This window comes from Echinops telfairi, unplaced genomic scaffold (genome assembly GCF_000313985.2).
Source record: "Echinops telfairi isolate 266 unplaced genomic scaffold, ASM31398v2 ScPeMD7_655;HRSCAF=1070, whole genome shotgun sequence".
In the NCBI taxonomy this organism is placed as follows: Eukaryota; Metazoa; Chordata; class Mammalia; order Afrosoricida; family Tenrecidae; genus Echinops; species Echinops telfairi.
In genome coordinates, this window is record NW_022104553.1 from 30,392,541 (window position 1) to 30,417,730 (window position 25,190).

General features: G+C 59.1%; 3 protein-coding genes across 4 annotated transcripts in view; 1 reads left to right on the plus strand and 2 right to left on the minus strand.

Annotated features, from left to right (window-relative positions):
• Positions 1 to 240: 240 nt before the first annotated feature.
• Positions 241 to 11,445, minus strand: SNRPA (small nuclear ribonucleoprotein polypeptide A). The gene is made up of 7 exons (XM_004710338.2): positions 11,404 to 11,445; positions 10,857 to 10,961; positions 6,850 to 7,022; positions 4,521 to 4,700; positions 2,330 to 2,503; positions 1,717 to 1,805; positions 241 to 618 (listed from the first exon to the last, which is right to left on the minus strand). Exons 2-7 carry the CDS (start codon positions 10,927 to 10,929, stop codon positions 459 to 461), a joined length of 849 nt encoding a protein of 282 aa, XP_004710395.1. The 5' UTR covers positions 10,930 to 10,961; positions 11,404 to 11,445; the 3' UTR covers positions 241 to 458.
• A 417-nt stretch (positions 11,446 to 11,862) lies between these two features.
• On the plus strand, positions 11,863 to 16,811 carry CUNH19orf54 (chromosome unknown C19orf54 homolog). Of its 2 annotated transcripts, XM_045292807.1 has the most exons (7): positions 11,863 to 12,028; positions 12,473 to 12,799; positions 14,467 to 14,535; positions 14,796 to 14,920; positions 15,186 to 15,315; positions 15,398 to 15,468; positions 16,020 to 16,811. In XM_045292807.1, the coding sequence occupies exons 2-7, from the start codon at positions 12,492 to 12,494 to the stop codon at positions 16,355 to 16,357; spliced, it is 1,041 nt and encodes a 346-aa protein (XP_045148742.1). In that variant the 5' UTR covers positions 11,863 to 12,028; positions 12,473 to 12,491; the 3' UTR covers positions 16,358 to 16,811. The 2 variants fall into 2 exon arrangements, with proteins under 2 accessions (XP_045148742.1, XP_045148743.1); XM_045292808.1 differs by lacking the exons at positions 11,863 to 12,028; positions 15,186 to 15,315 and having other exon boundaries at positions 12,722 to 12,799; positions 15,386 to 15,468.
• Positions 16,812 to 17,343: 532 nt separating this feature from the next.
• Positions 17,344 to 25,190, minus strand: part of ITPKC (inositol-trisphosphate 3-kinase C) — a 22,542-nt gene continuing 14,695 nt past the window's right edge. Inside the window, exons 4-8 of the mRNA XM_045292699.1 lie at positions 24,062 to 24,275; positions 22,718 to 22,922; positions 20,031 to 20,132; positions 19,188 to 19,259; positions 17,344 to 18,483 (exon numbers count right to left, since the gene is read on the minus strand). Of these exons, the coding sequence (XP_045148634.1) occupies positions 18,280 to 18,483; positions 19,188 to 19,259; positions 20,031 to 20,132; positions 22,718 to 22,922; positions 24,062 to 24,275 (797 nt within the window). The 3' untranslated portion in view covers positions 17,344 to 18,279. The remainder of the gene's footprint in view (positions 18,484 to 19,187; positions 19,260 to 20,030; positions 20,133 to 22,717; positions 22,923 to 24,061; positions 24,276 to 25,190) is intronic.

Consider the following 25,190-nt stretch of genomic DNA (forward strand, 5'->3'; position numbering starts at 1 on the left):
CACATCCTAAAGGTGACTTAAAGGACTGAGAACGTCAACCTTCAGGGAGCAGTACAGCCTCATCCGTTCCCGCAGTAACGGGTGGTCTACTTGCATCCTGAGCTTGCAGTGAGCAGACCAATGCTGCCCTCCTCTGCCACCTGGGCTCCTAGGCCGGACAGTAACCCTACACTGCTCTCTGGTTTTCCGCACGTTTGCAAACCTCAAAGGGCAAGCATGGAAGAAATGACACGCCAACGGTTGTGAAAAACCAAACCTCACAAAAACACTTTAATTCCAGCCTACCAGCGCCAGGTGCAATGTCTGGGACAGACTCTGGGTACAATGCTGTGTGGCGACCATTCACTCACACGTGGCTCAGAGAAGGCCCCCGACGGGGACTTACCTTCAGGGGCTTGAGCCGGGGCGGGGAAGGGCACCCTGGAGCAGAGACAGGGGCAGGCAAGAGGGAAAAGGCGCTACTTCTTGGCGAAGGAGATCTTCATGGCATTGTTCTGGGTGATCTTGAAGCCCTGCAGGGCATCGCGGGCAGCCCCTGCCTGCACCTCGTTGTCAAACTCCACAAAGGCGATGTCGTGCCGCCCGGGCACCAGGCGGACCTCCTTGAAGCCGGGGAACCTGAGGAAAGGGAAGGGCACCTTCAAGGACACACTCGGGCAGACACGGGTTCCAACCCGAGGGGTGCAGCTGCATGCTGGGAAGCCTGAACCCACCAGCCACTCTGCAGGAAGGCTGCCCGCCTCTCCAGATTCACAGCCTCCAAAACCTGAGTGTGAAGGGCCACTGTGACCTCAGGGCCGCTAGGCTTTGGAATGGGCTCCTCAGCAGTGGGTTTGGGGCAGAGACACACTGAGTCTCACCGAGAACAATTGCGTCCCCCCAGCGGATGTCTGGCAATTTAAAACTGTGATCATAGAAGGGGGCTGTGCTGCTGTGTCCTAGGGGGCAGAGGCCAGCGATTCTGCTGAACGTCCCACAACACACAGGACAGCCTCACAACCAAGAATCAGCCCGCCCGCAAGGTATTTAGTGGGGAGCAGAAAACCCCTAATGTAAACAGACAAACTCGAGCCACGTAAAAATAGTTCTGTGCCCACACAACCAGCAGCCTGACACCCAGCCAGAGTGAGAAACAGAACACTGCCCCCTCCAGGTGAACCATGCCTACACTTCCCCGTGAAGCTGCCTCGAACCCTACTGACACTTCTGGGAGGGAAGACGGGGCTTTCTTCTGTGAAGACTTCGTCTCGGAAACGCATGGGGTAGGTAGTTCTGCCCTGTCTTGCAGGGGTGCTACGAGTCAGCATCGACTCGACGGCACCGAGTCTGGGTTGGGGCTTTTCCCTAGGTTCCCATCTATTCCTTTCCCACAGAATCAAACCCGCAGAAGCCCCTGCCTGCCTTCACGGCCCCAGGCTGCCTCCGCTTATAATCACGCACACGGCTGGCTCGCTGTGTGGGAGACACTAGCAGAAGCGCGCGTGCACACACATACACGCGCACAGCGCTGACTTTGCTGTACCCAACGCCAGCTGGCTAAGCTCCGAACAGGCCCCCGTGGTTCTCCCTTTCTGAACAAGCCGGGTGGAGCCCAGATGCTTGCCAACATGGGCCTCGCCCCACCGACACCATCAGACACCACCCCTCGTGCCAGCCAGCCCAGGGCTCAGCTCGGAGGCCTGCTCCCTGCACTGCCGCCACCACGGGCCTACTTACTGGTTAAACAGCATGGACAGCATGAGCTCGCTGGTCTCCTCGGGCAGGTTGGTGAGGAACAGGATGTGGTTCGGCGGGTTTTCAGAAAGCTGCATGCAAGAAAGGGCAGGCCCGTGAGCACAGGAGTCTGATGGAATGCGCCCCCCCCACCTTTGCTCAGATGAATCCTGTTTAAATTCTTAATAGCGATTACCACCACCTGACACTGTGCCTTTGCTGTGGGTCCCACCACCACACGGTGAGACACAGGTGGCCAGAGATGCTTCTAGTCAGGTCCCTGCGGTGCCCCCAGAGCCTGGGCTGGAGTGCCAGACCCTGCGCCCCCAACTTCCCACTCCCGGGTCTGCACTCACCCTCACCTGACCTTCCCAGGCCCGCCTTGCACCTCTGCCCCCTCCTTAGAGCAGACCCAAGTCCCCTTCTATTACTGTGCCATGTCAGAGCCCAACTCTCCACACATACAAGTCTTAGTTCCCTCCAGAGAACAGGGGCTGGGACACTTCCATTTTCTTCCAACCCACCCCCTCAGCCAGGCCACCCAATGGTCACCGAGATTCTCCAGAGACCCCCCCCCCCCCCCCCAAAAAAAAACCCCAAACCGCTAGATACTTACCGGCTGGGCAGGAGGCATCTGTCCTGGCATCAGCTGCTGTGGAGGAATGGCTCCTGGAGGGAGCTGGCCAGGGGCCAGGCCGGGCGGTGGAATCATGCCAGGGGGAGGCATGTAGGGTGGCTGGCCGGGCATGTGGTGCATGATGCGGGGAGCCTGTGTCATGGGTGGCATGCCCTGCGGGGAGAGGCAGCGAGACTGAGACTCGGCTGGCAGACAGGGTGGGGGAAGACCCGCTGCCTGAGCCAGGCTTGGGACGGGACAGAGGGAAGCAGGAAGGACACACCTGGAGAGGGACGGACAGAAGACCCAGAGCAGACCAAAGGGAAGGGGAGAAACCAAGAGAACACTTGCCAACACAACCAGACCTTGATCATACACAGATGAACAGAAACACCAACACCAAAATGCCAGGGAGCCCAAACTTAGAGAGTACTGGGGGGTGGGCACCCTCAGCAAGCTGCGGAAATCTCCTCTTTTCAATGGCTTTGACACCCACTTCCAACAGGCCTCTTGTATCTGCTAGAAATGCAGTCAGGGGTACTTTCATTCCAAGGGAACTCAGTGGGGAAGGGATACGGGCCCAGACCCAGAGAAAAACTGACAGTGGAAGGGCGAGTGGGAATCGGAGCCTGGAGAGTCAGGTGTGGGCAGAAAAGCTGGGCCCCACCAGTGGGGAAGCCAGGCGAGGAGCCCAGGCGCTGGCTGACGTGTGGGGATGTGGGGCGGGACACATGAAGCCAGCTCCAATCAGCGAGACTAACCCAGCGAGTCCGGTCCGGTGACTGGGGTGGGGTGGGGTGCTCGTGATAGCTCCCACTGTGCTTTCTGCATCCTGTTTAGAAAACAGGATGTTTCCCATGTTCCTGCCATCACTAGTGTCAGGGAGACACTTTCCTGTTTTGTTTTCTAGAACCTTCCTCGCCTTAGCAGTCACACGGGGGCCTGTGAGTCCTCTCACACCGCTCTATCTTTAGCTCGAGGACTGGGCTCCTTTCCCCCCTCCTAGGGCAGCCGGCGGCCCGACGGCACCTTAGAAGGAAGAATCCTCTTGGCCGCACTGACCTGCAGCGGCTCCCGAAGTCAAGAGGCCGCTGGAGGGCGGTTTGTGTGGACTCCTGCCTGTCCATCAGTCTCTCTCCTCTGTACCCCAACGCCACACTAGAGCTTGCTCATGATGCGTACAAGGTGTCCCTCTAGCTTTGTTCTACTTGCCAGCCTGGGCCTTGCCTTGGCCCAGATAGCTGAAAAACAGACCCTTTCCACCAACGGTACCCGCAGGAACCACATCGAATGACAAGTGAACTTGAAAAGTGACATCCTAGCAACGCTGGGGCCCCCAGCTAGCCACTGTCCGGGCAGCGTCCAACACCTCTTAGCTCTGTTTGGGGGCTTCAGGGAAAAGGGATCCCGCCACCTCACCCTGTGACCGTCTAGTGCTATGCCCTGGTGGTGCAGCGGGCTCTGCGCTGGGCTGCTAACTGCAAGGCTGGCAGTTTGCAATCACCAGCGTTCTGAGATGAGCTTTTCCTTTCCTGTAAAAACCCACCATCCCCAAAAACCCACAGGGGCAGTTCTACTCTATCCTATAGGGTCGCTATGGCAAACAGGGGGTATCCCAAAGTCTGGGAGAACTCCATTCTCTTTCCATTTCGTCTTTCCGGGTGCTTTTTGGAGCCCCCACCCCCGCAGACCTGCCCTGGCTAGCTCTTTCCCAAGACCTCATCCCCAAAAGCCACCTGGCCTGGCCAGGGCGCTCGTTCACTCTGCTCTCCGAATTCCCCACACACCCGAACCAACTCCCTGCCATGGAGGGACAGGGAAGCACTGCCTGGCAGGTTCCCGAGACTGGAGCCTTGTACGGGCGCAGACTGCCCCACCTTTCTCCCACTGGTGGTGGTTTCACACAGCCAGCCTGGTGTGGAACCCATTCACCCAGCCGGGCTTGATTCCTGATTCACAAGGAAGACTAAAATCAGCGCCGAGGAGCAAGAAAGGAGCCAAGAGACAGAGCCACCGAAAAAAGCGCCAGGCACTGAGCGGAGCGCCCGCCGTGTGGTGTTTAACACCCGCATCACGGAATGAATGAATGGATGGATGGAAGGGGTCAACCCTCAAGGGAAGTCCTCCCGCCACGTGCTGCGACCAGGCCGTGTGGCTGAGAGGAATGAAGGTGAAGTGGACAATCACTTACCGGGACAGGCCCCGGGACGGCCCCCACCCCGGGGGCGGCAGCCCCGCCCTGCACAGCCTTCTTGGCTGAGGGGGTCTCCTGGCTCTTGGGCTTCCTCTTCTCCCGCTTGCGGTCCCGCTCCACGAAGGTGCCCTTCATCTTGGCGATGATGTCCGAGTCGGTCTTGGCGTACTGGATCCGCTGTAGGGCGGAACACAGGCTTGTGGAGGAACACCACGGGGACCGCGTGGCAGCGCTGGCTTCATCTGCAGAGTGGGCTACAGGAGCCACCCTGCGGGGTCGCCAGGCCTCCAGTAGCGCAGCGGTCAAAGCATCCAGCTGCCCACTCAAAGGACGGGCAGGAACCCCCCCCCCCAGTCACTGTCAGTGTGGGGGCAGCTCTCCTGGGGCCCACTCCACAGCGGTAGGTCTGGGTTTCTGAAGCACCGCTGTGAGGATGGAAGCTCACTCGAGCGTGTGCTCAGTGAGTGGGCAGTGAAGACAGGCAGCTCAGAGCACGAGGCCGGCCAGAGGTGGAAGCCCGCAGCGTTGGCCGCCAGAGCTGGGGAACAATGCAGGCCTTCCAGCCCACAGCCTTCCCGGCAAGTCTTTCTCCCTCACCTGCCCAGCACTGGCCCCACTCCAAAGTCCCTGCTTTCCGCAGCTCACTCAGCGTGGCATGTGAGGGAGGAGGAGGAAGAATGGACGGAGGTGGTGGTGGGGATAGGACGCACTGTAGAGAATTGAGGTTTTCGGAAAGGGTGCCCGGGACAGGCCTCACTAGGTTCCCATTGATGCAGAGGGGCACAGCGAGGGGTCACGCGCACATCTGGGGAGCAAGTGCTCTAGCACAGAGCGAGGGTGTGGCCACCGTGCTTCAAGAATCAGCAGGATCACCCCCAACTGCTCTGGAAGGAATCACATTAGAAGGGCCTGGAGAGAGAGGGACAAAGTTCAAAAATCATATACAAAGACCAGGCTTCCGGGGCAGGGGTGGGGGGGAGCCCGAGACGGGGCCGCAGGTCTGGAAAAGGAGCCCAGCCCCAGGGCTCAGTTTTCAGGGGAAGAGCCAGGCCCCGAGAACAGTAACAGAACAGGGGCAGCATTGACCAAGGGGGCAAAGTCCAGAGGGCGAGGAGAGAGGAAGGGAAACAGGAACCTCGGGCAGGGAGCGGCCGAGTGATGTTCCGCGGGGAGACTGCAGTCCAAGGTGCTAAACGAAACGCGTCCGTGTTACTGAGCAGAAGCCCGCTGTGTTCTGAAAACCCTCCCCCAGTTCACGCACACACAGAACAAGCAGAGGAGACAGCATGAAGGGAGCAAGGGGCGGGGGGGTGCCCTGGAAGCTGAAGGACCATGGTGAGGAGTGGCTCCATGAGGGAGGAGCGGAGCAGGGAGACCAAGTGGCGGACGGAGGATTTGTCTTGAAGGTACAGCAGACAGAACTCAGATGGCCTGAGTGCTTGATATGGTCTAAGTTGGGGGACAAAAATAGGGCCAACAGGGTACAGGAAAAAATCAGATGCCCTTTACACCCCAAGTGCCAATTCCTACTGCACGTGACAGGCAACCGGAAGCCATGGCAGCTCCAGGCTCCCACTCCCAGAGGCTGTGGTAACAGCTACTGGCCATCTGAGGGCCCAATGCTCCCCACACGGAGGTCACCTGCCACGGACACAAGGGAGCTGAGCCGCGAGGCACACTGCCATCCAATGAAATGGGAAACTGACGAGGACACAGCAGAAAAGGGCCAGGGAACCAGCGGTGCTGCCGGGGCACCAGGAATTTTACTTGGAGCCCCCTACACCATTCCTCACTTCTGCAGACCAGACCCCTCGGCGGCTGCTTGATCTCAACGTACATAAAACGAGCCTCTTCCTGCCTTGGCCCGTCCCAAGTCCTCCCACCGGAGGAGCCCGAGGCTAGTCTCCCTTCTCTGACTGTCCCACCCCCTAGCAGGCAGGGGCATCTTCCACTCTTGAGATGAAAGGTTCCGTTCAGGGCAAAACCCAGCTCTCGGGCTGAACACTTGCGTGCAAAAGCTGGGTGGTGAGTATGGAGGGCCAGAGCAGATGTGAGGCCTTTGAAGCATGGTTTCAAGAATGTCACGTGTACCCGCACCACAGAAAGAACAAATACACCTGTCTTGGGAGAGGTGCCATCAGCATCTTCTAAGGAAGCCAGGCTGGAGAGACCGGTCTCCCGTACTTGAGCCAAGAAGGGACCAGTTCAAAATCACGTCACCCAGAAAGCCTTCCCTGAACCCCATCAGTCAAAGAACGGCAGTCGCAGAGCCCCACCGTGCCCCTCTGCTCTCCCACAACGCTCCCATCAGAGCCCCAGTGCTCACCATGGGCTTGTCGTAGAAGGGGAAGCCCTGCATGGACCGCAGGGCGTTGGTGGCACTGCTGACCTCCTTGAAGATGACGAAGGCTTGACCCCTCATCTTCAGGCTCCGCGACACCAGGATATCTAGGATCTGGCCAAACTGCGAGAAGATGGCGTACAGGGACTTCTTCAGCTCTGCAGTTGGGAGGACAGGCCCGCAGTGAGCAGCGATCTGGGCACTGTGCCCTGGAGATCACCAGCTAAGGCAGAGCACCCAGAATGCCATGGGCCAGAAAACCCCCAACGACAGCGACAGCAGCCACCAAAAGCCACCCGAGCCCAGTGGGCTGCTCGGTGGGATGGGGGGCTGCTGAAGAGCTCATACAGGCTGTGGTTCTCAACCTCCTCACGCCGCGACGCTTGAACACAGCTCCGTATGTGGTGGTGACCTCCAACCATAGTCATTTTCGTTGTCATCACTGCCATTTTGCTACTGTTATGAATCGTCATGTAAATATCTGATATGCAGGATGTATTTTCATGGTTACAAATGGAACATATTTAAAGCACAGTGATAAATCACAAAAACACTATAGTTATATGTTGTGGAATATTTATTTCTAACGCCAAATCAATGACATTTTGTCTTAAAGCATGGTGTAGCATGGGTAAGTCTTCACACCGGGTACTCATAGGTGGGCGTATCTGCATGTGGGCGGACCCGCCTGGAGACAGATAGAGCTTGTGTGTGTGTGTCTTGGTTCCTAAAACCACTGGAAATACGTGTTTTCTGATGGTCTTAGGCGACTCCTGTGAAAGGGTCATTCGAACCCCAAGAGTCGAGACCCACAAGTTTAGAACCACTGGTTTAGAAGCCCCGTGGCCTGACACACGGTCAGCAAACAGAAGCGCTGCTTTGTCTGCCTCTGGTGGCTTAGTGGGATATGCTTTGGCCTACTAAGCACAAGGTTGGCGGTTCAAATCCACCAGCAGCTCTGCTCCAGTCCAGTGAAGATTGGCAACCTCACACACCCACAGGGGGACAGTCTACGCTGTCCTATAGGGTCACTAGGAGTCAGAACGAACTCGACGGCAGTGGGTGAGTTTGAGCACCTCAACAAATGGCCTGGGTGACCTCCTCAATCGCAGCTCCCTTCCCCAAACGTGCTCCATCACTCCTCCCTCGCCACACTAGCCTCCCGGCCCGTTCCACCTCAGGGCCTTCCCGCAGATGGTCCCCTCTGCCAGAAGTACCCTTCCTCGGATGCTTGCCTGTCTGACCGAAGACCCACCTCAGAGACCCTGCCCTCACCCACCAATCTCTACCACTCTCCCTACCCCACCTTTTTTACTTACCTGTCTCTTGCTTTTAAAGGCCACAAGCCTATCCACCCAGTTGGTTTACCACACTAGCTCCCCAGCAGTGTATTGGGCAACGCATTGGGCTGCTAACCTCAAGGTCAGCAGTTTGAAACCAGCAGCTGCTCGGAGGAAGAAAGGCGTGCATTTCTACTTTTCTTTTCTTTTTTAGGGGAGAGCGCGAACGCATTTCTACTCTTACACCCACAGGGACAGTTCTCCTCTATCCTGAGGGATCACGATGAGCTGCAACGGACTCAATGGCAGCAGAGTGTGAGCCACTGTCTGCTCGGTCCTGCAACCTCCCAACCTCTCCGCGAACTACAAAATGAATAGACGCCACGCAGTGCTTTGCACAGACAACCTCCCTCAGCTCGCAACTCACCCCCGGAGCCTCTGCCAAAGGTTGTTTTCTCGTTCCCACGATTTTGGCACGAGTCACTGGCCCACAGGGAGTGTCATGGGGCTGCTGAGGAAGTCAAGGCACACCTGGGACCGGCGCTCAAGGCAACCCAAACCCAGCACCACCAACTCAAGCAAACTGGCCCGGGCAGCAAGCAGGACTTTAGCTCAACAAAGGCAGGGCTAGTCTTACAAAGGCGAAAACCCAGTCACTGAGTCAATTCCAACTCAAAGCAATAGAATGTGCTGTAAATCTTAACGGGAGCAGAAAGTCTTTTAAAAATTTTATTGGGGGCTGGTACGTACAACTCATCACAATCCATACATCCATCGTGTCGAGCCCATTTGTATATTTGTTGCCATCATCATTCTCAAAACATATGCTTTCTACTTGAGCCCTTAGTATCAGCTCATTTTCCCTCCCTCCCCCACGAATCCTTGATAACTTATAAATTATTAATATTTTTTCATGTCTTACACTGTCCAATGTCTCCCTTCACCCACTTTCCTGTTGTCCATCCCCCAGGGAGGGAATTATATGTAGATCATTGTGATCAGTTCTACCTTTCTCCCCACCCATTTTTCCCTTACCTTCCTGGTATCTCTACTGTCATTATAGGTCCTGAAGGGTTTATCTGTCCTGGATTCCCAGTGTTTCCAGCTCTGTATCTGTCCCCGTGTACATCCTGGTCTACTAATCTGGTCTAGACGGATTTGTTCAGTAGAACTGGGATCACGATAAGGCGGGGGTGGGGGGTGGGGGGGATGGTGTGTCTCTTCTTTCTCCCTCAGAGCAGCTGGTGGATCCCAACCACTGCCCCTGCAATTAACAACCCAACACATACGCCACTGCACCACTAGGTTTCTTGGTCTTACCACAAAGGTCTGGTAGCAGTTATGTATTTATGCATTGGGCTGCAATCTGGAACGGTAGGAGTTCAAAACCACCAGACACCTCTCAGGAGAAAGACAGGGCTTTTTACTCCCATAAAGTCTCGGAAATTCACAGGGGCCGTTCTACCCTGCCCTACAGCGTTGCTATGAGTCAGCATCAACGCACTGGCAGTGTGTTGTTTGGGCTAACTAGGTGAGGGGTTCAAATCTACCAGCTGCTCTGGCAGGTGAATCCATCTGCTTCTGTGAAAATGTACAGGGTCGGAAACCCCAGGGAGCGGTTCAACTTGGTCCCCGTGGGGTTGCTACTGGTCAACATCAACTCCGGGGAAAGGGGTCTGGGTTGTTTTTTGTTTGTTTCTCGAAATCACAATCACTCTCCTCCTCTGTCAGGTACAAGGGCTGCTTTATCTAGCTGGAGAGCTGCTCCAAAATGGTCTCTCCCACCCCAGGCCTGTCCTTCTGCACATCATGGAGGGCCCTGACCGTCTGGATGACAGGCCTGTGGCTCCCTGAAGGGAGGGCTAGGGCTGTCTCGATCACCACTACGTCCCCAGCACCTCACCACCTAGATGGCTGGACAGGATGCTTTGAAAGCAAATGTCGGAGCCACCATCCTTGTCTTCAGTTTCTTCCATAGCAGCTTCAATCAGTAACTGCGAATTTCATTCCAGCCACTCCGGAGATTCTCCCAGGTGAGCTCCCTGCTATCCAGACGTCCCCCCCTCCCCACCAACCCTCTTGGTACCATAAAAAGCAAAAGTGTATACTTAAGTCACAAATTCACTCCCCGCCCCCCAAACGCCCCTGCAGAGCAGCTATAGGCGCCCTGTCTTCAGATAGGCATTGACTTGTTCAAGGTGGTAGAGAGGTCTCATGTGTCCCGCACACTTCGGCAGAATTCCTTAACTGCTGGCCTCCGCCACGCTTCCCTGCTGCGTGACCCACCGTGGGCTAGTCAAGTCACCCTCGAGTCGAAGTGTCCATCTGGGAAAGGGGAATCGTCTCTTGTTTTTGTTTACCCACCAGCACTGTGGCAAGACCAAAACGCAGTCGAGATTTATACAAAGGGCCCTCACTGGGGTGCATTGCCACTGAGAAGGTGGCAGGGACCTCGAGGGCCCCAGGGGGTACCCTCACCCAAACCAACGGCCGTTGGGGAAGCACCCTCCCTGAGAGCCCAGCGTGGTGGGCAGGGCCTACGACGGCCTGCGCGGGGAAGGGTTCCGGGAGCGGAGGATCCACGGGGCGCGGGCACAGCACGTGCGGCGGCCAGGGGCCGGCTGACGGGGAGGGTGGCTGGGGAAGAGTGATGGGTGGCAGGGTCAGCTCGCGCGGTGGCAGGCTGCCGCCGCGACCCTCCCGGGAACTCACCATCCTTCTTGATCTTTTCGTTGAGATTGTTGATATAAATAGTGTGGTTGGGGCGCGTCTCGGGAACTGCCATGGAGCGAGGTAGAGGTGCCGAGGCCGGTAGCGCTGACGAAAGGAAAGGGCGACTTGAGACCTGGGTTGCCCCAAACCCTTTGTCCCAACGCCCCTTTAGCGGCTGATCTGGGACTCTTTAGACAAAGTGCAGAAAGAAAGGCGGGGCGGTTTGGGTAACGCCGCGAAAGAGAACTCGGGGACCGCGGCCCGCGTGCTGAGGCGAGTCTGGAGGGTTTACTACGAGTCCCAGGAGGCTTCACGGGGCCCAGTGGGCGGAGCGTCTGAAGCGGCGAATCCCATTGGCCCGCGCGCCCGAAGGCGGCCCAAGAGAAAACACCCGGATGTAAAGCCAGTTAGGGAAGGCGAGCTAAATTTGGGGCGTCCTGGCCCCGTGCGGCGAGGAAGTTTCCCAAGAGGAGGTGCGGGATGGCGTACACTCCACCTCGCTCCAGCCGCTCGACGTCGATGACCACCTCCGCCCGAGATTACTCACCGACCGGGCAAGAACTCCAGCAGGCAGCGTCTTCCGAGTTGCTGAGATGAGACTACAAAGCTTCCTCTCTCGGCCCCCGCCCTTCCCTTTCTGTCAGCCAATCCGTGTGCGGAAATTTGATAGGTTGACCAATCACGTCAAGTCCCGCCCTGGGCCACTACCTAGCCTATCAAAACGGCGCTAGGGTTCCCGCCGAGGCAGAATAACGGTACAGCCTTCCACTGCGTTCGGACCTGTGGACCAATCAGTGAGGGATACGCCCCCTCACGCGCTTCTCGCCAATCGAGCCGCGGTTCGCTCCGGAGTCGCTTCCGGCGGCCCTTGATTTGAAAGTCCCACCTCTCGTTCCTTTGCGCGTTCTGCCACGTGATTGTGAAAGGGGCGGGCCCAAGTGGTGAGTCCCTTCCACGTGATACGACAAAGCTGGGTGCCGCGGTCGCCATTTTGCGGGAGGGGTGGCGCTTCTGGTTCCTCAGCTGATTTTTTTTCCCCCCGGGGGTCGGCGCTTTTCCCACTCTCGTGCCTGAGCCCTCCCGAACCCAGGCTTTTTCTTCCGTTTAGTATTTATAGGACCTTCGCAACTAGACAGTTGTCCCTTAGGGGTTCTTTCTGACCTCTGACTCAGGTCAGCCCCAAGCTGAGCTCGGTGGGGGTGGGGGTGGGGGTGGGGATGGGAAAAGCCAACCCCAACCCGCTGCGACCGAGGAGGTAGGGCGCGACCCCAACGGGGTGCCCTCAGCCTTTCCCTCGGGCTCCCCAAATCTCGCCCTTTAGACGTCACACCCCACATCCCCAGATTAACTCCCGCGTTTCCAAATCTTGACCTGGACAAAGTAAGAACCACTAGTCACTTGCCCCGGGGGCCCCATGCCACAAAAACCTGACTTTGTAAGATGGCAAAGTCAACGAAATCAGCAGCCTCCCGACCTTAGTAACTCGCAGACCCCTCAGGACTTGCCTCTGCCCGAGACTCAAGGCTGGGCCTTGTTTCATCCCGGGGCTCAGCTCCCCCTGCGGCCAGCCTCCAACCCCCTTCTAAAGGATCTATCCCTTTTCCCGTTCCACCTAGCTGTTCCCAAAATTCCAAGATGACATCTCGGGGCTGTCCCCGCGAACCCCCAGCCCCTGAAGCCCAGGCTTCCCTCGTTCCTGCTCCACTGCTTCCAAGTACCCCCGATGTCACGTCTCTGCAGACTCCCCTGAGCCTCCTGGTCCCTGGTCCCCTGCCGCCCCCACCTCCACCTCCACCTCCACCCCTGGCATCATCTGGGCCTGCTCTCCCGCTGGTCTTCGGCCTGGAAAAGAGTCAGCTCCTGAAGGAGGCTTTGGAGAAGGCTGGCCCCGTCCCCACTGGCAGAGAGGACGTGAAGAGGCTGCTGAAGCTACACAAGGATTGGTAGGGCCCCTGCCTCCCCCACCCAGGCATCGCCCCAGACCGCCTGTCCCTAGGTGGCACCAGCCGGCTCCTTTTGGGGTGTGCAGTGGCCTCCAGACCTCCTATTAGGGTTTCTGCAGCCACTAAGAAGGCTCTGTTCTCACCAGAGGAAGCGGACCCCAAACAGCGATAGCCCAGAATGGGGGGGTGGGGGGGCACCTGTCCCAGCCTGGGACCAAGGGTGCTTCCTGGAGGAAGGGAACCCTGGGTGTTACTGAGCAAGTCCCCAGTGGGATGCATGATGAGGCCGAGCAGACAGCTGGTGTCCAGACCCAGCGTGACGTGAGGACTTGCCCTTGTTGAGGAACTGCCACTCGATCCTGAGCGTGACAGGGAGGTGGCAGGAGCCAGATCACACAGGAAGCTGCTTGGTGGGACTTGTCCAGCGGGTCACACCCTGTCTATCTGAGGTCTTTGGGGAGCCGTGCAGTAGAGCTAGTTGCATGCTAAGAGATGGCCTGTGGGGGCTACAAGCTGGGGCACCCCAGCTGGAGAGGAGGACCCTGGACCATGGCTGGGGGGGCAGGGCAGGAGGGGACAGGAACCCTCCTTGACTGATTGCCTGGCTGGGGTGGGGCTTGGGGCATGACTTGCCCAGACTCGCAGAGAGGGCCAGGCTTAGCTCAGGAGTGTGTCAGCTGTCCTCAGAGCCCCCACCACACTGCAGTCAGTTCAACTTGCCACTTGCTTTTGTGTGCCCTGGGACCTGCCCGGTGTGTCTGCTGTCCTCAGAGCCCCCACCACACTGCAGTCAGTTCAACTTGCCACTTGCTTTTGTGTGCCTGGGACCTGCCCGGCGCTTCTCCAGGGGGCCTCAGCTGTTCCTGTCTTTGTCTTGGTCAGCAACCCGCTGGGGGTGGGCCCCACAGGGGCCAGTGGCGTGACAGAGCCCCAAAAGGGAGCCAAGGACCAGCCTGCCGTGAAGCTGGGTGGCGTGGTTTCACACCTATAGTCAGTCCTCCTGTGCCCAAGTCCCACGCTGGGAGCCAGGAGCCCTGGTGTCCCCTACGGCCTCCCCCGAACCCAGGCTTGGGTGCTTTGCCCTCTTCTGAGTCCATGGTGCAGGGAGGTGGAGGTCCTCCAGTGGCCTCCCCAAAGGTGAGACTGGCCAGGCCATCAGAGACTGACCTTAGGCCACGAGCCTAGATGAGTCCAGATTGAGTAAGGCTGTTAAGGAGACCGGGTGGCGCAGTGGTTAGGCATTGGGCTGCTCGCCGTGAGGTCAGCAGTTCAAAACCACCAGCTGCTCCTTGGAAAAAGATGAGGCTCTCTGTTCCCGTGAAGAGTTACAGTCTCCGAAACCCACTGGTTCCGAGTGGGTAAAAGTAACTTTTCATTTTCAATACTAAGTCATTTTAGCTGTAACAACCCACACACCCTTTGGTAAACGGCACTGGCGAGCAGGAGCTGGAGGAGAGATTCGGCTCATCCATGTTCTCCCTTCCCCCAGCAGTCTCTGAGGAAGGGGGGGGTGCTGCCTGGACACCCAAGAAAATGAGCTTTGGAGAGGACCAGGGCCTTCTCGGGGAAGAAGGGAGTCGGCTGCCTTGGCCTGGCCTCCATCTGCTGCCATCTAGACCGGGAGGGTGGTGTGGGCGCCGTCCACCTGACGGGCAGCTCTGGTCCAGTTTCAGGAGAGACTTGCGATGGATCCTCTTCTGTGCGGACCTGCCCTCCTGCATCCAAGAAGGCCCCCAGTAGGTGTTCCCGGCCGCTGACCATGCTGAGCTTCCTCTGAGGGGAGGCTGGGAGGGGATCCCAGCAGCCTGAGAGCGGGAGGGGGACCAGCCAGGAGTGGGCCCAGGGGCACTGCGCTGAGAACAGGGGCTTGGAATGAATGAGGGAGTGAACAACAGTTGGGTGAAGAAATGAATCTAAACGCCAACTCCCCTAGGGCAGGCAGGGGGTCTTGTCACTAAGGAGCTGGGGGTGGGGGCTGGGGCCCCTCTCTCTGCAGGTGTGGGCTGGTGGCCTTGTGGATGGCTGGCACCCTCCTGGCGCCCCCCAGTGGTGTCCCCCTGGAGAGACTCATGCAGGTGGCACTGGAGCGGGGCTACACTGCCCAGGGGGAGATGTTCTCAGGTGAGCTGATGGGAGGAGGGGCTCCGCTGTGCGTGGGCCGGGGGCGGTGCAAACGTCCGAGATGAGCCCTTTATGGCAGAGTGCTTCTGAAGCGCACACCTCCAAGCTGTGGGAGGGGTCGCAAGCAGAATCCAGTCTCCCTTCTCCGTGCTTCATCTTTTGCGCCTGTGTAGGCGCTGGTGAGCGTGGTGGAGGCTGAGGAGGCCTGGCATGCAATGAGCCCCCGCCCGCCCCTCCCACCCCGTGTGTCTGTGCTCGCTCGCAGTGGCCGACATGGGGAGGCTGGCCCAGGAGGTGCTGGGCTGCCACACTGAGCTGCTCTGTGGTGGCCTGGGCGGGCCCAACAGAGACCGCATCCTGCAGCACCTCATCTCCGGACAGCCCCTTCTCATCCCGTATCCCGGCCAGACTGGGTGGGGGTCCGGGGTCCCGGGGCCAAGCTGCAGACCCTAGCTTTGACCTTAGCACCAGCTCCAGCTACGATGAGGACTTCAACCACGCACCGTGTCAGAGGAAGGGCCACAAGGCCCACTGGGCAGTGAGTGCAGGTGAGTCCATGCCCCTCCAGTCCCAGGGCACCACACCCCCCCACCATGTGCTTTCGAGGGACCATGGAGGCGCAGGGCCTGGCACCTGGCACTCAGACTCCGAGCCCAGCCTGGGCATCCAGCACCCAAATGCTCCAGGGCTGACCCAGCCATGTCTGGGACCCCAAGCAAGTAGCCTCACCTCTCTGGGGCTACAGTTTTCACCTCAAACTGGGGAAGGTGGTGTGGCCCTGAGTCAGGGCGTGTGAACCGCTCAGCTGGCTGGTGCCGCCCCCCACCCTCCCCCGATACCAAAGGGGTTAAGGCAGTTTCTTCAGCACTTGTCACACCCTGCCCTCCTGAAAGGAGCGGGAGCCAGGGTCCCCTCTCAGCCCGCCTTCCATGGAGTGGCTGTGGTGTGTGCTCTGCTTAACATTGGCTTCCCCGCCCCGGGGGGGCCCCAGTCCAGCCCTTAACCCCTCCCCTCTGCTAGAGTCCCTGTAACTAACTTGGTATGGGGGCTGTAGGGGAATTGAGCGAGTCCCGCTCAGTGTCCTTTGTGTTCCCCTCAGGGGTCCTGCTAGGCATACCAGGCATGCCGGGTCCCGGCTACACTGAAGACCCTGAGCTGGCAGGCCTGTTCCACCCGGTGCCCGGCACACCCTGTCAGCCACCCCCCCTGCCAGAGGCCGGCTCCCTGGGAACTGTCTACCTGCTTTCTAAGCAGGGCAAGAGCTGGCACTACCAGCTGTGGGACTACCAGCAGGTCCAGGAGAGCAACCTGCAGCTGACAGACTTCTCGCCGTCCCGGGCCGAGGACGGCAGGTCCTACGTGGTGCCCCCTGGCGGGGTGCAGGCTGGCCTCTGTGGCCAGGCCCTATTCCTTCGACAGCATGGTGCTGGCTGCTAGCCAGCCGCCACCAGAGCCCGCTCTGCCACCCCGTGTGGACAAGTGGGCCTGGCCTCCTCTGGGGCACAGCCAGGTTCCTCTGCTCTGCATCCCCGCACGTGGGCTCCCCACACCCCTTCTCATCCCAAGAGCGCAGGACGGTGCCAGCCCTGCCCAGCCCCTCACCCCACTGCTGACCACGCCTGTGTCAGGTCTCCCGCTGGGCGAGCCCCACTTACAGTCAGCCCACTGTCATCTCACCAGGCGAGTGCCGTGGAAGCTCTACGTTTTACACGTGCCTGGAGCAGCAGCTAGCGCAGGCCACACTGCTGCCTGAGGGCGGGGCCGGGGCAGGCCTCGCATGGGCAGCTGCTGCCCAGGCCAGCACCAGCCAATAGCTCTGCCTCTCTGAGTCCCCATCAACACCCCCACCCCCCTCAGCTTGTGTTCACCTGCTTCCATACAGATGTGTCTGTACCTGAGCGTGTGTGGTGGCCTCATTGCGGAACAGACAGCCCTTGGTGGCACAGTGGTTAAGTGCTGGTTGGTGGTTTGAACTCACCAGAAGCTCTGAGAGAATAAACCCCTGGCTCCCCCCTCAGGGTTCCGCCAGCCTCCCCCAGGAACTGTCCACTTTGCACCATAGGCTCGCCATAAGTTAGAATCTCCTCAGTGGGCAGTAGGTTTGGGTTTTGGGGGAATGGCCCCACTGGATGGGGTGCTCCATATGGGGAGAGGCAGGTCTCCCTGAGTCTGCTGTACCCCCACTGCCCAGCAAAGTGCTCACTTATGCAGAGGAGAGGACAGGTTAGCGAGTGGGTGAGGAAGTAAAAAGGGACAATTCCTGACCCTGCCCACTGGCCTGGAAGCCCTTGGGAATTCTGGGTGTCTGTCCCCTTCCCATCCCACCCCTCAGGTTCCCTTTTGGGCACCCCAGTCCCTGGTGCGCAGGCTGTGGCGCGCAGCCCGGGCCCCCACCCCAAGATGCAAGAGAAAGGACTACTGGCTGACCGAGGGCCCGTTTATTGCAGCGTGGTGTCCAGGGAAGGCGTCTCGGTGCCATCTTGCCTCCTGTCACAGCCCCCACTCCCCACTGTGCCACCCCTGACAACGGCTGCCCTGATAAATAGTTGCAGGTCATCAGAGCAGGGGGGGAATCCCTCAGCTAAGGGAAGAGGTAGGTGCTGGCTGCCCCCCTTGGCCGCCCTGAGGCCCTAAGGCAGGTGCCAGAAGCAGCGGGGCCTGAGTATGTGCTGTGCTCTGGGCCAGGGAACCTGGCACGCCCCAGGTGGGGTCCTCCACTTCCACGGAGGGTGGTGGCAGGGAGTCCCGGAGGCCACAGTGGGGCCCAGGAACAGGGCTGTTGGGTCACAGTGGTGGCTTGGAGGCTCAGGCTGCTGTGGCTGGGGTCCACAGGTAGTGCCTTGGGGCCTGGAAGGACCCCCGTTAGTGTTGGCAGCAATCAGGGCCCGTGGGCAGTGTTGCAGGTGGCCATACCTTCCTCAGCTCAGCCCAGAGTGGACTCTAAATACAGAGGGTGGCCTCTCCCCGGCAGTTCACAGGATAGATGCTGGTCTTCTGGGGATCCAGGGAGGGACTGCTCAGCCAGGGAGAGCTGCCAGGGCCGCGGTGACCATCAAAGGTGCACCCAGTGACGTGGGGCTTGTGTTCTCTGAAGGCAGCCCCCTCAGCCCCCTGGCTGTTGGGACCCAGTTCTGGTTTGACTGACGCATCAGGAACTTTCTCGGGTTCTTCCCACCCTGTGGAGCAGAAGGGCTGGCGCCCCCTAGACTCTCCACACGGGTCTTGTGGGGTGGACAGCACAGCCTCTCCCCACCCCAAGGTCGGCTCCTCCATTGTCCACCTCTGCCCCCATGGCATCTTGGGGCACCCCTAGCTGACTTGCACCCCCCAATAAATAAAGGTGGTGGTGGGCAGATGTGTCAGCTCTGGGCCAGTCCCTGCAGCAGGCGGATCATGTGGTCCAGGCCCCAGAGGTAGCCATCCTCGCGGTTGCCCTCGGCCCAGGGCAGACGGTGGCTGAGAGTCTGGTGGCCCGGGAGGGCCACAGTCTTGCCAAAGTCTATCATCCAGACGTTGGCCAGGCCAGTGTGGTCGTGCACAAAGAGGAGGGAGCTGCCCACAACCTGCAGGGAAAGGGAAGTGGTGAGTCCCCTCCCCAACAGACAAGATGGCTTCCTGACTCTGTTGCTCACTGGCTGTGTGCCTTGGGGCAGCTGACTTGCCCTCTCTGGGCGGCACTGACCTCAAAGGCTCCCTGACTTGGCCCTCGGAGGCTCTGAGGCCAGTACCTGGCACAGATCAAAGGCTAGAATTCAGAATGCCTACAGGCTGCTGAAGAAGCCCAGGAGGCCCATGGAGATGGGCAGTAGCTAGCCTGCCCAGAGGACTGCTGGTGGCGACCACAGGCTAGTGGCTTCCTTCCTCCGGCCTCAGTTTCCCTGTCTGGCAAGTAGGAAAGGCAGTACCAGCCCCTCTGGCCCCTCTGGCCAGCAATAGCTGGCTGCTTCCTCTCCCTGGTTAACTCCTACCCCTCCCTCTTTCTGAGCCAAATTTCCAGCACCCACTGTCTCCAGGACCTCCCCTGTCCCACATGGACCCAGGAGGGGACTGCTGTGCTGCTTCCCGGGAGAGAGGGCAAAGCTGAGGGCCCAAGGTCACAGCCGTTGAGGGGCCCATTGCCCACCCTAACTGCTCTTATGTCTCTGAAGCCCCCCTCTGCTGCTGACCACAGACAACCCCTCCAAAGCATGGGGTCTCCTGACCTGGGAAAAAACCGCCCCTGCCCTGCCCTACCCCCAACAGCTCCCTTGCTGGCCAGGGCTCACACCTCATGGGTCCTGAAGAAGGGGGAGTCCTCCAGAGCGTCTCGCAAGCATTCCAGGCGCTCCACGTACTTCCTCTGCGAGAGGGAGGGGTTCCTGGTTAGCAACGGGGACTCGGTGGGGCTGACCCACTGTGGGATCTGACCCTGACCCCTATCCCCAAGGACGGCAGGAGCTAGGCAGGATGGGCTTTGAGGAGCTATGGGGAAAGTGGAAGAGGGTGGCACAGAGGACGGTCAATGGCAGGGAGTCCCACAGTTCCTGGCGCCCCTCCCATCACGGGGTAGGATGAGTGTCCCCTGTACGCCAGGCTTGGGCCCTGGGTAGTGCAGATGGTTAGGAGCTCAGCTGGTGAGCAGAGAGTGGGAGGTTCAAGTCCATCTGCCCAGAGGAGGCTCAAACGGGACACAAGCCTCTGGAAACCGGAGGACAGAGCACAGGCCCAGGGCACGGTGACTGCCGGCTTTAACATGGACCTGGCCATTGCTTTGGCCGGCAGAACATGGTGGACAGCAGCAGCCTTCTGAGTGCAGGCACGAGTGGCTTTGTGTCCTTGCTCATTCCCTTGGCTACATGCTTCCACAAAGAGACCACTCCTGGGCCAGCCTGCTGGGTCACGGGAGGCGTTGGCCAAGCCCTGAGCCAACATGCTGGGCCAACAGTCAGATGCGAGGGTGAGGCCAACTCCAGCCAGCTGACGGCAGCCCACCCCATCAGTCAAGGCCTGTCCAGGGCAAACTGCCCACCTCGGGGCAGTGGTGAGCAGTGGTGGGTTAAGCTGCCACCTTTGGGGGAAGTCTGCTAGACGGCAACAGCTGACGGGCTCAAAGCGCGTCAGGTCCCCTCACCAGGATGCCACGGTCTCCATCAACAAAGTCCTCCAGCACCTTGGTCACCTGCTGCAGCTCCTGGGTCTTCTTGAAGTTGGTGTTGCAGGTCCCGTCGGCTTTCTGCAAGGGCCAGTGAAGGAGTCCGCATCAGGCCTCTTCCTTCCCACCCCCAGCCCAGAGCAGCTTCAGAACACCGCCCCCCCCCCACCCCCAAGCTGCCTCCAGCTTGCTTGCTGTTCTGGGAAAACGAGCCCACCCCGCCAGAAGTCACCCTCCTGGGCAACCGGTCCTTTGACGCCAGTCTAGCCAGGCGAAGGCGCCTGTTGGCTCCCTTAGTGGGTGACGAGGTCGGCTGCTCACCGCGAGGGGGAAGACGAGGCTTTCTGCTCCCGTACAGCGTTCACAGTATGGGAAACCCACGGGCGGGTCCCCCCTGTCCTAGAGGTCACCGTGAGCCAGCATCGACTCGATGGCAGTGGGCTTGGGTTTGAGAAGGGGGAGGATGGGGGGTGGACCTGGCTGAATTGTGACTCGCTGCTTCCTAGTGTGCGCCCCAAGTCCCTTCTGCCACGGCGCGGTGTTCTCGAGTGGACAGCGGGGACCGCGCGGGCGTGTGCCTCCTGGAGCTGGCACGGGCATTAGGTGACGCTGCATGTGGCCCGGGAGGACTGTGGCTTTGTGGGTCAGATCTGTCAGACGGGGACTGGTGTCCTATAAACCACCTCAGAGGAGGAGGAGGAGGAGTAAGGAAGGTGCAGAGGGCTCAGAGGAGGCGAGGCCCCCAGGGCTCAGGCTGAGGAGGGGGGCAGTCAGGGAGGGCTTCCCTGAGGAAGTGAAATATCAAAGGAGACAGGGAAACTGGAGTCCGCAGGGGCAGGGCCCCCTCGGAGGTGGGAAAGGCCTGAGTGGAACCTTCCAGAGGAAATGAGCGCCTGCCCTGCAGCCTGAAGAGAGAAGGGAAAAGGGGTGGGAGATGCACAGACCAACAGCCCTCCAGACCTAGGGACCCCTCCCGCAGGCACCAGGGAGCCGTGGAAAGGTTCTGAGAAGGGGAGCAACAGGGTCAGACTTGGCAGCTTGGTGCCGGGAGAGGCTGCTGGGGTGGACCACCCCTCTCCACTCTCGGGCTGCCGGTTGGTTACCAGTGGGACTCCCGCACTGCTTACTCAACTCTGAACCAAACTCCCTGCTGTCGACTCGGTGCAGGTGCATAGCACCCTACCGGGCAGGGTAAAACCACCCCTGTGGGCTTCCGGGGCGGTGACTCTAACGTATGGGAAAGCCTCATCTCTCTGCTTCCCCTCCGAGCAGCCAGTGGTTTTGAACTGCAGACCTTGGAGTTGGCAGGCCAACTGGTAACCCGCTACGTCACCAAGGGTCTCCAGTGCTGCTGCGCGCTGTCCCAGCAGTCCTTCTACGGCTCTAGTTTGCAGCGCAAACTCTGCCCTCGCAAAATGGCACGTGTACACGCAGTGTCACCGAGGCACCGAAGGAAACTGCCCGGGCAGACACCTACAGGGGCCTGCAGTCCTGCCACAAAGACAGTGCCCCTCAGATGAAGAAGGGGGCAGGGGAGCTCTGGATGAGACAAGAGGGGAGAGAGCTTATGGTGGTGTGAAAAATGCAAGGAATGAACCAGGGAGCACTCAAGTGAGGAAAGACCCCAGACAGACAAGGGCATTTCTTGGCCCGTCTTGGCAGAAAGAAACCCCTGGAACAAGTAAGTGGGTTTCCCATAAGGACCCCCAGTGGTGCTGTCGGGCAGCTATTTACCTCAGGGTCACTGGTTCCAACCCACCATCTGCCCCCTGGGACCAAGACAAGGCTGCTGCGCCCTCAAAGACCGACAGTCTCAGAAACCCCCCACAGGGTCTCCCTGAGCTGGAGTCCACTTGCTGGCCGTGGGCGTGGGCAGTCAGGTGGTGGGTAGAAAGGGAACAGGAGGCCAGCAGGGTCGGGGGAGAAGTTTCTTAGCAGATACGATTTCAGCTTCTGGTTGACGATGAGCATCACTAGGCCTTTCTTACCAGGAACCTCGTGGGTTTCTCGAATAGCTAACCTTTCCGTAGGAGCTAAAGAGCCCTGGTGGGGGTGTGGGCTACTCATTGGTAAGATCGCAGGTTCAAAGTCAACATCTGCTTCGAGGGAGAAAAACGGGGCTGGCTGCACCCACGGAGGTTTGAGAGGGAATGGACTCCATTGATGGCAGTGGGATTTCCGTTGTTGGGTGTGCTGAACGGTGTCCCCGAGGGACCAGTGAGAAGAACTTGGACTCACTGCCATCAATTCCAACCCCAAAGGGCAGGGCAGAAGGCCCCAGCAGGTTCTGAGGCTGTGTCTGGGAGTCGAAAGCCTCGCCTGTCCCCCATGCAGCAGCTGGTCGCTTCGAGCTGTGGACCTTGCAGTTGGCAGCCCAATGAGGTCCCACCATCCCTCACGCCATCAGGGCTCCTGAGAACAGCTAGTCCACCAGGGGAGAAAAGAAAGCTCCCTCCAGGTAGAGGAGAGTGGGGTCCCAGCAGCTGCTGTGTGGGGACCGAGACTAGAGGACAGGGCCCGCCCTGGCCCTCACAGCCCCTGCAGCCTCCCTCCAGCTCCACCTCTCCCTTCTCTGCCGCTCGCTCCTGCCCATGTTCCTGGAGGAGCTGGGCGGGGCGTCAGGTCAGCTCTTGGTTGGTCCAAGCCCTCTGGACGCAGGCTCTCACCTTAATGCCCTCGATGCGGAAGCCCAGGGTGGAGGTGGAGCTCATCGTCTCCCTCCACTGCATGTAGCGGGGTTTGGTCACTGCGCCCTGGGCATGCTCCTCGGGGGTGGGGGCCCCGGGGTCCACGGCCACCATCTTCTCGTACATGTCCTTTCGGGGCCGCGGCCGCTCTCGTGCCTTCACCAGCTCCTCCTCCAGGTAGGTCCTGGGGATACGAGAGGTGACCAGGGTGGTTAGGAAGTACAATGCCAGAGTTGTGCACAGTGGTGTACCCAAGACATATGGGAGTGTGACAGCATACTACTGACTCAAGATGGACCAATACACCAGTGGCACAGGACAGAAGCCACAGCCAAGGCATGGGCACCCTCCCCCGGGGGGTGGCAAAGAAGACATTGTTGCTCAGGGACTGGTCAGTTGCACAGCCAGATGGAAATACAAGGCACCGGACCCCGACCTCACGCCGTACACTAGAATGAATTCTGGACGGGCTGCAGAAGTAATGTGCAAACAAAGCTCATGGAAGGAAACATCGTGTCTCCAGGACCTTGGGGTGGGCAAAGATTGCTTAGACGCAAGAGTATTCTTCATGATTAAAAAGATAAATGTTTTTGCAAACTAGACTAGAAGCTTTGCTTATCTGTTTGGTTTTAAAAGGACCTGGGAGGAGGGGGAGGAGGGGAATAAAAGAGGAGCCGATACCAAGGGCTCAACAGAAAGTAAATGTGTAGAAAGGAATGAAGGCAACATATGTATGAATTCGCCTGACGCAAGCGGTGTCTGGATTGTGACAAGAGCTGTGTCCCCATACAATGATCTGTTAATGAAAAATAAAAGCATGGTTTATGCTGAAAGCAAAAGCACCTCGTTGAACAAATGACACCACCGAGAGTGAAAAAGCAGGAGGGAGGGCGTGGTGTGGCCGGGCTGCTCGGCCCGAGGTCGGCAGTTTGAAGCCCCAGCTGCTCCACGGAGGAACGACAAGGCTGGTGCTTTGGCGGCTCTAGCTGTGTTACGAGCTGGGCTGGACCCTGCGTCGGTGGATTTGGCGCTGGGAGCTTTCTCCAACACAAGAGTTGTGTTCCGACGACATCAAGATTTGCAAGTCAGACAGGCAGCCCAATAGGCACATGGGCAAAACACTCCGACCCTTCTCAGAAAGGCCTTTCCAAGGGGCCAATGTACGGAAAGGTCAACTTCTTGGACCACCTGAGGAGAACTGAAACCAAGAATCTGGGACCCCTGGAACTTGCGTCCGCTGCTGAGGTCAAGGTGTGCTGGGCTGGCTTCAAGTCCGCCCACCCCAACCCTCTGCCCGGGCCCCCAGGAGTGCCCCAACCTCACCTGGTGCCCATCTTGCAGTCCATGATGGAAGGGCCGTCAAAGTCGGCCAGGAGATCTTCCATCTGGTTGAACGTCTGGCCGTCCTGCTCCACCGTACCATAGTAGGCTGGCACAAAAGGCCTCAGGGGGTCCTGCATCAGCTGTTCCAGGCTGCGCTGCTCACACTGGCAGAACCGCTTTAGAATCCGGCCGTCCTCCCCGGCCTGGAAGTTCCCTGCGGGAGTCAGCGCTGGGTCAGGAAGAGATGCCCACCCCCCATCTCCCTGTACACACGCAGCCCTGGCTGCCACCAGCTGTCTTCCCTGCCCCTCCGGCCATGCTGGCTCGCAAGGCCTTGGCCAGGGTCTCAGCGGGAGGGGCCTCTTTCTCTAGTAGCCGTTAAACCCCATCCTGCCCACAGTAGGTCATCCTGCCCACAGTAGGTCATTTCCTCATTCCCTTTGCTGTTTCGGATTGTGAATACGTGGCCCCCTGCGGGGATCATGAGAGGTCCGAGTCGCCACACAAGCATGACTCTTCAGAGCAGATGTGTCATTGCTTCTGCCTGGAGTCCCGGGGCCTGCACTCAGGGCATTCGCAGAGCTGGGGCTCCCTGGGCCGGGCTGAGTGTGGGATTCAAATGCCAAATTCTTCTTGTAGCAGATTGCAGTTTCAGATTACACTGCCTGGAGATGGCCACACGTTATCTCCCCAGCCCACAAGTTCTTCCGATGGGGAATGCTGCCACAGTCCATCAAGGAGTGGAGTCTCCTTCCTCTCCCCGCCCATCTGGGGAGGCTCTGTGGCTTCGGGATCTAGGCTTTCCAGTTGGGAGGCCCCAGCGGAGGCCCTAGACAAGAGCCATTATTCATTGCCAGGCACGTGAATGCACGAACCTCCCAAAGTTTCCAACTCCCAGCCTTTTAAAACACGTCTCCTTTTTTTCTGGTGAATTGGGTGGAGGTTCCATTCAACAATTCGCACCCACGGTCAGTCCTTTCGGCTATCAAGTCCTTCCTCAGTTTCCCATGTTCACGCCTCCTGAACTTTGCTCTTGGGCAAATTCTGCCCTTTGGATCTCAAGGCACTCGGTTCTTCTAAGGCTGCGCATCTCCCTAGGGTTCTGGTTCCCCTGTAGACTTGGTGAACA

Excerpts from the sequence above, each read along its gene's own strand:
- SNRPA (XM_004710338.2), bottom strand. The coding sequence starts at position 10,929 with ATGGCAGTTCCCGAGACGCGCCCCAACCACACTATTTATATCAACAAT. Across the intron at positions 7,023-10,856 it reads CGAAAAGATCAAGAAGGATG|AGCTGAAGAAGTCCCTGTAC; the intron begins GTGAGTTCCCGG and ends TCCCAACTGCAG. Across the intron at positions 4,701-6,849 it reads CCTTCTACGACAAGCCCATG|CGGATCCAGTACGCCAAGAC; the intron begins GTGAGCACTGGG and ends TCCGCCCTACAG.
- CUNH19orf54 (XM_045292807.1), top strand. The coding sequence starts at position 12,492 with ATGACATCTCGGGGCTGTCCCCGCGAACCCCCAGCCCCTGAAGCCCAG. Across the intron at positions 12,800-14,466 it reads CTGAAGCTACACAAGGATTG|TTTCAGGAGAGACTTGCGAT; the intron begins GTAGGGCCCCTG and ends GCTCTGGTCCAG. Across the intron at positions 14,921-15,185 it reads CCAGGGGGAGATGTTCTCAG|TGGCCGACATGGGGAGGCTG; the intron begins GTGAGCTGATGG and ends GCTCGCTCGCAG.